Source organism: Danio rerio, chromosome 6 (assembly GCF_049306965.1).
Source record: "Danio rerio strain Tuebingen ecotype United States chromosome 6, GRCz12tu, whole genome shotgun sequence".
Lineage (NCBI taxonomy): Eukaryota > Metazoa > Chordata > Actinopteri > Cypriniformes > Danionidae > Danio > Danio rerio.
The window spans coordinates 30,334,733-30,348,502 of record NC_133181.1 but is presented as its reverse complement, the minus strand read 5'-3'; the positions used below and the strand labels follow the sequence as shown (position 1 = coordinate 30,348,502).

The 13,770-nt window shown below is 40.4% G+C and overlaps 2 protein-coding genes across 3 annotated transcripts in view; both read right to left on the bottom strand.

The window, feature by feature from the left end:
• Nucleotides 1-13,770, bottom strand: part of rab6ba (RAB6B, member RAS oncogene family a) — a 213,720-nt gene that overhangs the window by 17,476 nt on the left and 182,474 nt on the right. For both annotated transcript variants that reach the window (XM_005165932.6, NM_001034179.1), the window contains 1 exon segment: nucleotides 3,605-3,671. In XM_005165932.6, the coding sequence (XP_005165989.2) occupies nucleotides 3,605-3,671 (67 nt within the window).
• The window catches only part of LOC141386287 (uncharacterized), an 816,166-nt gene that overhangs the window by 629,748 nt on the left and 172,648 nt on the right, over nucleotides 1-13,770 (bottom strand). The window lies entirely within an intron of this gene.

Sequence of the window (13,770 nt, the reverse complement as noted above, 5' to 3'; positions counted from 1 at the left end):
TTTTAAGACCCCTCAAATACCCTGGTTGAAAATGTACTCCTACTTTACTTCTGAATCATACATCCATCTATAATTATCACAAAATAAATAAAATCTAATTTTCATCTCTGTTGTGTGTTAAATCTATTAATACAAATAAACATTTGCATGACACATCTATCTTTTGTGCTATTTGTAATTTCAGATAAAAATATATTTAGTGTCTGTCCCTATATTCTGGTCAACTCATTTACACTGGTTATAAAAAGGCAAAGGAATCTTTAAAGCACTTAATGCAGTGGTTCAAGTTATTTTAATGCTTCAGTTAGAAATTCTGGAAAGTATTGAGGCATGCCATTATTCTACTCTAGGATACAACAATAATCGGTTGATTATTTGTCAACACTGTTATTGTGCAACATAAGTGAATTTCTCACTCACTTTCTAATAACAATAATTTGTTGAAAATAAATAGAATTAGTTTTGGGCCATGGTTTAAAGTTTAGAGCTAAAGCACAAAACAATAGAAAAATGTCAACGCAGTTATTTTATTACATAAGAGAATATGGAGCTCATACTGAATAAGGGAAAAGCATGAAAAATATATAGAATTTGTCATTAGTTGCAGACATCTATAAAATATATTATTTATCTTATTTTATATTTATCTTGATTTATCATTTATAGATTTATATTTTCTAAACAAATATATAAAATAAATCTCAATAATGATATAAAGGCTATTTTACATGTACATTATACAAACCAGTAAATAGCATAATTTGTAAAATTATTAGCAAATTTGTCAAATTAGGGTGTCACAGTGGCGCAATGGGTAGCATGATCACTTTACAGCAAGAAGATCGCTGGTCCCGGGTGGGTCAGTTGGCATTTCTGTGTGGAGTCTGCATGTTCTCCCCATGTTGGCTTGGGTTTCCTCTGGGTGCTCCAGTTTCCCCCACATACATTTGGCATAAGTAAATTGAATAAGCTAAATAATCTAAATATGTCACAGAATTCTGCTTCTCAAGTTTTATTCTTCTTAATTTTATTTATTTTATATTGTTACTGATTATATTTTTATTCACTTATTTATTTATTTATTTTTATATTGCTAAAAAATTCTGACAGTTTTTAATGTTATATCAAAATGTAATTCAATGTAATACAATTACAACTAAGCAGTTTTCTAAATAATTTATATATGGATAATCAAGTAAACCTTAATACAAATGCATTTTTTTTTCAGTTACATAACACAAATAACTATTTTTTATTATTTGTAGCATTTTATTGGTCAAATCAAATGAATAATACGTATGATTCAATTATGTCACAGAATTTTGCTTCTCAAGTACATTTAATGACGCAAAGATATTTTTACAACCAATTAGAAATACAATACGAATAAGAAACATTATTTCAAAGTTACTCCTCACTGCATACATGGCTCTTTCATACTGAGACCCTAATAAGAGACTCTAATTAGTCCTAACAAAAGCAAAGGGAAAGTAAAAAGGGACAGAAGGGCTGTCCGTCACTGAGCAATTACACAAGTCTTTGACACACTGGATGTCAATTAACTGTTCTCTGACATGGGCTGACCTTGTGCCAGTATCTAGGCTTTGACTCGACTGATATGAGCCAGAGCTGCACATCCTGAGGGATGATGGAAATCTCCTGCAATACAGCAGAGCTGAAACCCTCATGCTGCCTGTCATCTGCCTGTGCATTGCAAAGTCTATGTGTGGTAGCTGTCTTTGGGTAGGGTCACAAACAGAAATGGGAAAAACAATGCTAAATACTACTTATTATAACATTATATATTATTTGGTTTGACAAAAGAAAGTGAGTAGGCTAATTTTTAATAGCAAATGAAAGACATAATTGGTTCTTGATATCAAAGACCAGTTTACACCTGGTATTAATATGTGTTTTGGACAATAGTATAACAGATAATCAAGGGAGACACATTCCTGCTTCAGGGTTTCCACTTTAAGACAAATATCAAATTCCCAGACTTTCATGGACTAACATGCTTAATTTCCATGACATCTAATCAATGTCAAAACAAGCTGCTGTTGTGCTTATTTATTAATAATAAAATATGAAAAAGGTGAAAAATTAAACCATAACATTAAAATGCTTTTAGCTTTTATAGAATTTTTGCACAACTATAATAGTCAGGATAATTTACCCCAGATTTGAAAAACAACAACAACAACAACAACAACAACAACAACAACAACAACAACAACAACAACAACAACAAACAAACAAAACTGAAGTTCTTGCTGTTTGTGTGGCTGTGAAGTGCTCCCTCTCTCAAGTTTGATAGCTCGATAGTAGTTTTACAAACATTATATTTAGCATCTCTGTCATGTACTTTGTGACACCCAGTTTTTAAAGAGGGTCATTTTGAATGAATGTTATAAACAACTTAAGATTCTTCCTGGTGGTACCTTTTTAAAAATGTCCATGAAAATACTCTGCTTATAAAAATGTTGTCTACTGGATTTCAAACTTCCACATTCCAACAAAATATGTTTCATGGTAAGAGCAACTTGGCAGTAAACATTTAGGTGATGCTTCGTTATTCTGTATATACAAATGAGTCAACCTAGAATGTCCATTTTGATATCTAGTATTGACAGTTTGCTCATGTCTGTTCTCAAAATTATAATTTGCAATGTGTCTTTCATATATTTTGGGGTTAACTTCATGTAATTTTTTATTTATGCAGATTCAAAATGTAGATTATCCTGAAAGGTTTGGCTTAGTTAACAGGTACAGTCTGATGGTAACTGCATTTGACTTAAGCTCTTCCACTTATTACAATACAATATTTCACTAAAATTCTGACATTCTTGTTTGGTATTTGTTCTTATATTGTAATATAATATATCACCATGGTTTTAATATACAGTTGAAGCCAGAATTATTAGCCCCCCTTTGATTTTTTTTTTATATTTCCCAAATGATGTTTAACAGAGCAAGGAAATGTTCACAATATGTCTGATAATATTATTTCTTCTGGTGAAAGTGTTATTTATTTTATTTCACCTAGAATAAAAGCAGTTTTAAATTTTTTAAAAGCCATTTTAAGGTCAAAATTATTAATCCCTTTAAGCTATTTTTTTCAATAGTCTACAGAACCAACCATCGTTTTACAATAACTTGCCTAGTTAACATAACATGCCTAACCTAACTTTAAGCTGTATAGAAGTGTCTTGAAAAATATTTAGTCAAATATTATTTACTGTCATCATGGCAAAGATAAAATAGATCAGCTATTAGAAATGAGTTAATAAAACTATTATGTTCAGAAATATGTTGAAAAAAATCTTCTCTCCGTTAAACAGAAGTTGGGGGAAAAAAAAAATAAACCGGGAGCCTAATAATTCAGGGGGGCTAATAATTCTGACTTCAACTGTATATGTTTCTGGTCTTGGTTAAGTCGTACTTGAGTTCATTAGACAAAAATAGTTGCGGCCACAGGGAAAACATTAAGGTCAGTTCTTGCTGATTTATATGCTGTTGAATGTAAAGCAGATTGAAGCAGAGTAACTCGAGAGCACATTGCCTGATCTGATTTGGTAAATTGTTTTGGTTTTTGAAAGGATACTGCCTTCTTTGCTTGTCTCCTGCATGCTCTCCATTCCTGGAAGGGCAGCTGCCACACGTCGAAACAGCTGTGGGAATGAAGAGACAAAACTGTTAGAGAGCATGGCTTTGTCAGTACCCTGTCAGTAACCTGAACATTTTATACAGAAACACTAAGTCATTGTTTGGCAAGGTATGCTTAATAGGCAATCTAGTCATTCCAATAAAGGCAAAAAAGGAATTTCATAAGTTTATGCAATGAAGAAGTGATGAAATTTTTTATTTTTTATTTTAGTTGGCTACGTTATTCACTGTGAATAACAACAGAAAGTTCCTTAGTATTGAAAGTTCTATTTAATAGTTCTAAAAACTTCACAATCAATTCTGAGCTGTTTTGTTTCTTCCTGAATACACATGTGCACTTAAGATGTACTGTAATACACTATTTATGCTGTATTGTGTTCACTGCAATTTATACAAAACACCAAAATGTTGAAAAACGTGCACTTGTTTGACATTAGGTAGGTTTTCATCACCTTGTGTAATACATGTTTAGAAGTATTGATGAGTGGTCAAAATGACAAAAGAGGACACTCTACAGTTTGACAAATACTGTTGTTGTTGGATAACATAATGTACTTTTGGGCTTTTATTAGTCGAGAATATAGTTGTTTAGATTGCAGCTATGCAGTTCATTTATAAAGTGCCTGTCTGAGTAGACCAAAGAAAAAGCGATGGTTGACATTCCACCATAAGATGGCAACAGAGACGCATAATACTCCCCCAGGTAAGAAAGAAACATAAAGCATAATAAGATAATAAGGTAAGAAAAACGTAAATTTCAAACTACAACAGAACAAATCATTATAAATCAGATAAGTGACATTCTAAGTCGATCTCTCACTTTTTGTATTTTGTATTGCTGTGTTTATACCACAAAAACTGATAGTGTTCGCTCTGGTTTGGCTTTTTCATGGTTAATTATTGTAATCTCCCAATTGCAACAGATAAATATTGAGGAATCTCTGTATAGACTGATAACATTTCATGCAGTTCATCCTTATAATATTAAAATGTGACCAAAAATTACCTGTTTGTCATCACTTTAAACATAATGCTAGAAAAACATTCAAATAGTAGCTTTAATGTGATGTTGGTAAAGTAGCAACGGTTTCAACTGTGCTTACGAAAGCTGCAGTAACAACAGAATGTGTATATCATATTCGTAGCATTGCAATGTGGCTGTATATTGTTACTGGTGGTGATTATGCGGATATACAGCCACATCGCACTGCTACTTGTGTGATACTGCTCATATATATATATATATATATATATATATATATATATATATATATATATATATATATATATATATATATATATATATATATATATACATATATACATATATATATATATATACATATATATATATATATATACATATATATATATACATATATATATATATATACATATATATATACATATATATATATATATATATATATATATATATATATATATATATATATATATATATATATATATATACATACATATACATATATACATACATATACATATATATATATATATATATATATATATATGTATATATATATATATATATATATTAGGGGTGTCACGATTTCAATTTTTAATCGAAATCGATCGAAATTTATGCTCAATTTCGATTATCGAATCAAAAAATAGAATCGTCGATGCTGCCACGCCCCCATGTCAGCTTGGCTTGCCAAGCGGGAAAAAAACAGGCTTGTTGAAGTGCTTGTTAAACTGCAGAAGCAGGAGACCCGTCGAGAGAACTTAAACCCTCTCCTCTTTCAATGAAGTCGCCGGTGTTTAAGCATTTTGGATTTCCAGTGAGTTATGTTGACAACGTTCAACACAGTTTTGCAAGCTCTGCTATGTACGTATTACGTACGGTTCGTCCGATAGACAACACCGGCATCGCGATCCTCCGCCCGCCCCCGTTGCAAATCCGCTCGCGAAAAGTACACACTCAGGCCCTTTTTACACTGTCTTTGTTTTTAAATGGCATTTTAGAACGACAACGATTTGACATCCAAAGTGGCGTGTGGCATTTCTGAGCAGCCCTCCTTCCTCTCTACCTCTGAAAATGCACATCACGTGATCACACAGACACAGACGCACATACAGCCTTGCGCTCGAGACAGCAGGTCCAGGCAGTCAGAGGACTGCTTCAATCTTTTACTCACTTGTCATTTTAGCGCACACCTCAGATACTGTTGACTGATTCCTGTTGTGCGTCTTTTTTACCGACGCCATTATAACGACACAGATCACTGCCTATTCACGAGTCCCGCAGAAAAAGTGATTGACAGTTGGTAATTATGTGTGTATCTTGCCTTTATTCATTTACTGTATGATTTGTTTATGGGTAAAACAAAGACCATGCAGGTCAGGTAGTTTAAACAGTAGGCTACAAATAATTAATTGGTCATTAATTAATTAATTATTCATAATCGAAAATCGAATTGAATCGTGCCTTTAGAATCGAAAATGTAATCGGATCGAGGATTTGGAGGATCGTGACACCCTTAATATATATATATATATATATATATATATATATATATATATATATATATATATATATATATATATATATATATATATATGCGTATTTTTTGGTTTTGGAATTCTGTTACACACATGTGACTCCATTACGCTTGCCTTGTTTACTGTTGGTTGCTAGGCTACCAATACAACCATCAGCTGCTCTAACAGCTTGATGAAACACATTTGAGATTTTTCTTTTCTCTTTTTTTTACAAACTTTGAAAAGATTCGATTTACGTTGCAATGAAGACCCAATGGCAGCAGGCCTGTAGCAACTCATCCCTCACCCAGACACCAAAAAAGGAAAACAGTTTCAAATATTTATATGACACAATTTGATATAAAATCATCTGTGCCAAAAACAATTTGCTACATTTACGTTGTAGGTTTCAATACATATACTGGCACCAACACTGACCATTGGTACCAGCAACCAGAACACAGATAGTGACACTTTTGTCATCTTTTTGCTAATTTCACTCTCATTACAAATGTAACTGAAATTCCAATATTATGACCTTTAGTCATATTAGCAGTTATTTTTTATATTATCCTTTGTTATTGTTTTGTTTTCTTATATTAAACAAACTTTAAATTTTCTAGTGATCACCTCTGTCTTTCTGTGCAGCTTTCTGATCTTAAACGGGAGTCAAATTTTTTTTTAAAAACTAGACTTGGGGCAAAGTTGGCTTTCTCTGCGGTACTGAATCATACAGCCTGCCCTGCCATATATTTATAGAAATGAAGAACGTATGCAACCAGTTCTTTTCAGAATCATAAATGTCACAGACTAAAACACCTGCTGACCTTTAAAGTGGACTCTGTGTAGAAGATGATAAAGGGACAGCAAAAAGCACTTAGTCTGGCTCTGTCTTTCGAAACTTGCAATGCATTGCTAGTGTAGCGCTCCTAGCAGGGCAATTAATGGCCCAACACACGCCTCCATTACAGCCATCCTCTATAAAGGGCTGTTCCCAGAAGCTATATAGGGCTATACAACAATGATATATAGCTTCTCTCACTCCCAATCATATCAACAGGGCAGTTAGCTTATGTAGCCAACACCACCCCTCTCATTTCATGACATCAATAACAATGGACGAGCCACAGGAAATGGAGCACACTGGACCATTAAGCAGGGATGGTCAGAAAAAAGACTCATTTTGTTAACTACCTTCAGGCAATTTTTTTTTGACAGGAAACAGAGAGAGCCACGAGAAGTGCTTTAATGCAGACGAGAAACGCAAACAAAGGAACACAAACCCATTTCAATTAAACAAAACACAGACAGGTCCTGTATCAAATAGAGCACTTAATGTTGACTTGTGGCGTTTGTGATGCGTGTGTGTGTATGTGTATGTGTGTGTGTGTGTACTATAACGTTTTTCACACACTAAATAAACCACCAGTAAACAATCAGGATAATCACCCCCCACTCCCCAAATGCAAGATAGAATGCAAAATGAAACATAGTTCTTAAACAACATGCAGTGTTTCTGTCACTGTACAAAATGGCAAAAAAAAAATAATGGCGTTGAGCTTGTCAAACAGATCACCTATACCAGCGAACTATTGACCTAAACCCAACCAAGTGTTTCCAAAAGCAAATGTAAGAGAAAATATATACTGTACAAAGTGAGCTACAGAGCAAACTGACACAGCAAAAAAGTTGTCCATATGGAGATAGACAGGTAAGCCAAACTAATTCAATTATAAATTATAGACATTAGCCCCTTTCGGTGATACCGGTGTCACGTCCCCGGCTTGTTCCTCCTGCTCCATTTACCCTTCTCTCTCACCATCACATTCCCTCAGCACCAATAGTCGCTCCCCATCTCCTAGTACCTCTCATGATGCCCAAGCACATTTAGCTGAGTACTAACAGGACACACTTGCACCAGCAATCACCAGATCCCCATATAACCCTAGCAATTCCAGTCAGTCAGTGGCTGTAATCGATGTCAGATGGTTCACCTTACCTTCTCCCTGACTCGTCTTCTTTCGTGGATGTTTCCCCTATCCAGGGAATGTTTCTCCTGTGGATGTTTATTTCAAACCTGGAACGTGAATGGCGCGCAGCGATTTCAGCTGCAGGTGACTCCAGAGGAGCAGACGACACGCAAGCTGAGACGTGCTGCGAGAGTGCATACCCCCTATGTGGTTGATATATGCTGCCGCCATGCGCGTCTTGGGACTCGATCGTGAAGCCAGTGCTGGAGTGGTCTCATATGGAACAATACGAGCGGCGTGACGGCGGCTGCGGATGCCATAAGCCCCAGGAGCCTCTGAACGAACTTCAGTGGGACCACTAGTTTGCTGTCGAGCTCTCTTTAAGACAGCCCAGCAACAGGCGAGCGCGTTCCTCGGAGAGGTGCGCTACCATGGTGACCGAGTCCAGCTCCATCCCGAGAAAAGAGATCCTCTGCACGGGGGCGAGTTTGCTCTTTTCTCGGTTGACCTGAAGCCCCAATAGGCGGAGATGCCGAAGCACCTTGTCTCTGTGCATAATCAATTGCTCCCGCAAAGTGAGCAAATCAGCCAGTCATCGAGATAATTGAGTATGCGGATGCCCGCGAGCCGAAGGGGCGCTAAGGCACCCTCCGCGAGTTTGGTGAAGACCCGCGGAGACATAGAGAGCCCGAAGGGGAGGACCTTGTATTGCCACGCTCGACCTTCGAACGCAAACCGCAGAAACTGGCGGTGGCGTGGAAAATGGAGACATGGAATACGCGTCCTTCAGGTCTGTGGCTGCAAACGAACGCATTGGAGAATGCACCTCTGCGTGAGCATTCTGAATGGCAGCTTGTGCAGACAGCGGTTCAAAACGTGCAGAAGGATTGGTCGCGACCCACCGCTCTGAAAAACCCACTCTCCATCTCGGCTGGAGGAACTGGCTTGATTGCACCCTTCGCCAGGGGGGCAGCAATCTCCTCTCGCAAGACAGGGGCGGACAGGGGGTTGACCCTGATGAAATACATGCCCGTGAACTTGGGGGGCCGCTTCGGGGAAGCACGAGGGTCCAGCAGAAGAGCTGTAGGAGAGCGATTCGCTCTGGCTCCACACCCTGACTCCGGAGAGGGGGCTAGAGGGCTGAGGGAAAGGAGACCGTCCCCTCAGCGCTCGTGAGCCACTGGCGAAGCACGTAGAACCTGCGAGCTGGAAGGCAGCGCGTCTCGGACTGGCAAGGGGGAATTGCGGCTCTCGTAGGCGGGCGCCTTTGGCGAGGAGCAGGTATGAATGGCACGGCGGGCGGAGCAGGCTTACGGGCCGCCGATAAGACATCACTCATCAGACTGGTCTCTCACCGCCTCGAATTCCTGGGTGAATTCACAGACCGTGTCGCCGAACATGCCAGCTTGGGATATGGGGAAGTCAAGAAAGCGGACTTTGTCGACTTTTCGCACATAAGCCGGGGGTGGCGCTCCTGGATCACTAGTGTGGACATCGTCCTCCCCAATGCACACACAGCAGACTTAGTAGTCCGAAGAGCTTAGTCAGCGGCGGTGCGAAGCTCATAAGCCTGGGTTGGACCCACCCTCATGCAGCTCGGCCAGCGCCTGCGCTTGGTAGCGCTGGTAGGTGGCTAATGCATGCAAAGCGGAAGCAGCCTGGCCCGCAGCCTTGTAAGATCTAGCTCCGAGGGAGGCAGATAACTTACAGGCTTTGGATGGGAGATGAGGCGGACCCCGCCAAGAAGAGGTGCCGCGCGGATTGACCGCCATCGTGCATTCAACCTGAGGAATTGCCACATACCCCCTTGATGCTGTTCCACCATCAAGTGTGGTGAGGGTGGAGGGACATGCAGCACGAGCAGAAAAAAGTGCCCTTCAAGACCGCGTGAGCCTACTGTGCACCTCCGGGAAGAAGGGGACGGCCGAAGCAGCCCGGGAAAGCACGGCTAACATGTCCGTTTCAGGATCCGTTTTAACAGCGCTCACCTGCCCGGAGGGGGCGAGCAGGTTTGGATCATCATCGGACAATGAAAGCCCACCCTCCGATGCCGCGGTGGACGTCTGGTCTCCGGTGTCATCGAGCGTAAGGGCTACCATCTGTTAGATGGATTGCTTCCCCTGCCCGAAGCTTGGATGGAGCGCTTGGCGGAGCGGGCGGTCCGCGGGCCTGTGGGCGATGGATTATCTCTCGCTGAAACCCTCAGATCTGCCCGAGTGCCCGCTGCAGAGCAGGGGACAACTGGGGTGGTTCGCCCTTTTGCAAAGGCTAGCCGCGATCTTTACTGCGCAACAGTCATGGCATCGCAATGACGACATGAACTGCCCGCGAGCAGCGCATTAACTTGCTGGACCCCCCAGGCATGCAACGCAGTGCCCGTGCCCGTCATCCGAGGACAGGAAACCACCGCATCCAGAAATGCACAGTCGGAGCGCCGTCCTAAAAAGGACGTGCTGCATGACTGTGTTGCTCTTTCTGTGAAGTTTGCAACTTTATACGCACCGCTCTGGAGGACCGGACCCAAAGAACGCCAGGCAAGGGAGAAACCCAGCTCGACCGTTTGCCGCTGCGTGAACACACTCTGGACCGGGAGAATGCTCTCGTTCACTCGGAATCGCTGGTCACAGCAGGAGAAACCCTCATCGACTCGATCAGAAAGTCTCTGAAGCAAAAAGGATGGCATTTGCTCGCTCCAGGTGTGCTTCTATGCTGGGATAATTGGCAATGAGGCACACCTGTGCAAGCTTACGCTGCCAATTCATTGCATTCATTGGCCCGTTCAATACTCTTTCAGACAAGCGGCTTCTGAACTGAATCCTCCCATACGGGGATTTTCCCAAGATCAAATCCACTGTATAGCACTGAAGTTCCTCAACCGAAGGGCAACCTAATATCCTGAAAGTGTTACATAGGTTTCTTGAATTTGCAACCTTCTATCGAAGATTCATTAAGAACTATAGTATCCTCTCTGCCCCCTTAACCTCACTCCAAAAAGGCGGATGATGTTTACTCACCTGGAACCATAAAGTACGTCAAGCCTTTCTCCACCTGAAAGAAAATGTTTACCCCTGTCCCTGTCCTCTGTCATCCAGACCCAACGCTCCCCTACATCATGAATGTTGATGCAGCTGACGCTGGAGTTGATGCCATTCTCTCCCAGTGGTCTGGTGAACCCTGAACCCTCATTCCATGTGCGTACTATTCCAGGAAACTGTCACCTGCGGAACAAAATTATGTTATTGGAGACCGCGAGCTACTAGTCATCAACGAGCACAATTCCCAATTACGGTCATTACTAATCACAAGAACCTCCAGTATCTCCACGATGCCAAGTGCTTGAAAGCACGCCAAGCTCACTGGACACTATTCTTCACCCGGTTCAATATAACTTACCGACCGTGTCACAAGAATGTGAAGGCCGATGCCCTTTTCCATATGTACTCATCGGAGTCTTCTTCAGACACCCCAGAACCAATTTTACCTTCCACCGCCTAAAATGCCACCGCTGAAGAACCAGCACCCCCCTGAACCTCCTTCTGATCGTGTGTACGTACCATCCGGATATCGTGTTCCGCTCCTGGATAGTGCGTACACCTCTCTTGGCCCAGGACACCCAAGCAGCAGGTGAACCCTCTCGCTCCTTCGTCAGAGATATTGGTGGTCCAATATGACCAGGGACGTCACCCAGTACGTCCAGGGTTGCTCGGTCTGTGCTATTACCACCACTCCTAGTCGACTGCCTGAGGGAAAATTGGAGCCACTACCCATTCCCTGCCACCGCTGGACCCACCAAGAAGTGGACTTTGCAACCAATTGCATCCATCACAAGGGTATACCACCATTATTGTTTTTGTAGATAATTTTTCTGTAGTCCTGTAAACTACAGCTCTTGGTTTAGGACCTGTAAACCTACAGCTCTAGAAACAGCTAAAGACCTCTTCCATCATGTCTTCTGGAATTACGGACTCCCCGAAGACATTGTATTTGACCAGGGTCCACAATTCATCTTCAGGGTCTGGCGGGCATTCTTCCGACTTCTAGGCACAACCATCAGCCTATCCACCGGGTGCAACATAAAATTCAAGAAACTTCTCACTTCCTCCGGACGTACTGCTCTCAACATCAGAACACCTGGAGCCAGTATCTACCGTGGGCTGAGTATGCTCAGAATTCTCTCAGACAATCCTTTACTGGTCTAACACCCTCTCAATGTGTTTTAGGATACCAACCGTCCCTGTTCCTGTGGTCTGACGAGACCTCTGAAGTGCCCGCGGTAGACCACTGGTTCTGGGAGAGCGAGAGGTTGTGGGACTCAGCTCATGTCCACCTGCAGCAGGCAGTACGAAGGTACACCGACGCAGACATCCGCCTCCGTCTACCATGCCATAAGCTGAGTCCCCTCTACATAGGACCATTCACAATTCACTCCCAAGTCAACCCAGTCACCTTTCGTCTTAATCTCCCTCCACAGAGCCATATTGCACACACCTTTCAATCTCCTTATCTCCTTGTTAGCCTTATGTTAACCATATGTTTACCCTGTTTCTCCTCCCTCCACAGACCTGGAACTACCCCCTCTCCCGACCAAGCTGAAGTCATCCTCGACAACATCTACCATATAAAAAAATCAATGCTTGATTTGCAAACATGTTTGAGAAAGGGTTTAAGAGGAAGCCAAACTGTTTATTGGTTGGTTGCTCCTCTTTCACATTGAGTGATCTGATGGCATTTTCATTTCACCGTCCAGCAGAGTTTAGAAAGACAATGACTCAGGGTTAAGAGCAATATGACAAGGCCTACATCTTTTGTAATTTAAGGTTCCCTTTCTGTCATCTTTCAAGTTCTTTGGAGCAATCCTTTTGTTGACTTCTTTAACTTGCACTGTAGAAATATAATTGTAAATAATGTTCACATTTAACCCATTTAGACTTCCCAACTTTTTTTTACAGTGTGAAGATCTGCAAATACAATTTGAGAGTTTATTTTATTTTGTATTTACAAAGCGGTTTTAAATCAGGTCAATTCAAATACATATTGTTTTTACAATATGCAAGTTATTCCTACTATAACCCATAATCATTATAAACCCCTAACCCTGACAGAAAACCTTCTTTTTACAGCTCAAAAACTTTTTTAAAAACTTTTTCACGCCTTTTTCTTTAATTAAGGGACCTCCAAAATGAGATTTTCATAAATTCCGCTCACCTGAGTATAAATTCGTCCCCAAAATAATGTATTATACACACATATAAACTTCACTGCATTAAAATGCCAATTCATTTGTCTTTAGTTTCTAATGGGGCAGAGAAAGAAATATCACTTTATTATAGACTAAAGTATGGACATTTTCAAAACGGAAAATAAACAACGTGCTCGCTGTGCATCTGTAATGAAACTTCATATTCTTGCAAATTACGGCAATGAAACATTGCTAAACAACAAATGACTCTATTGCTGTTATTATAAAAACTGGTTGGGCATTGTATTATTTACACAAGAGTTCAATTTCGTCCTGAAAGAATCGGACACCCCGCAATTCTTTAATCAATATTTGAGTCATTATTTTGCAATTACCCTGGCAAGGTAATCAGTTTAACTTATGTTGCTGTTATTGGAGAAATAAATAAGAAAA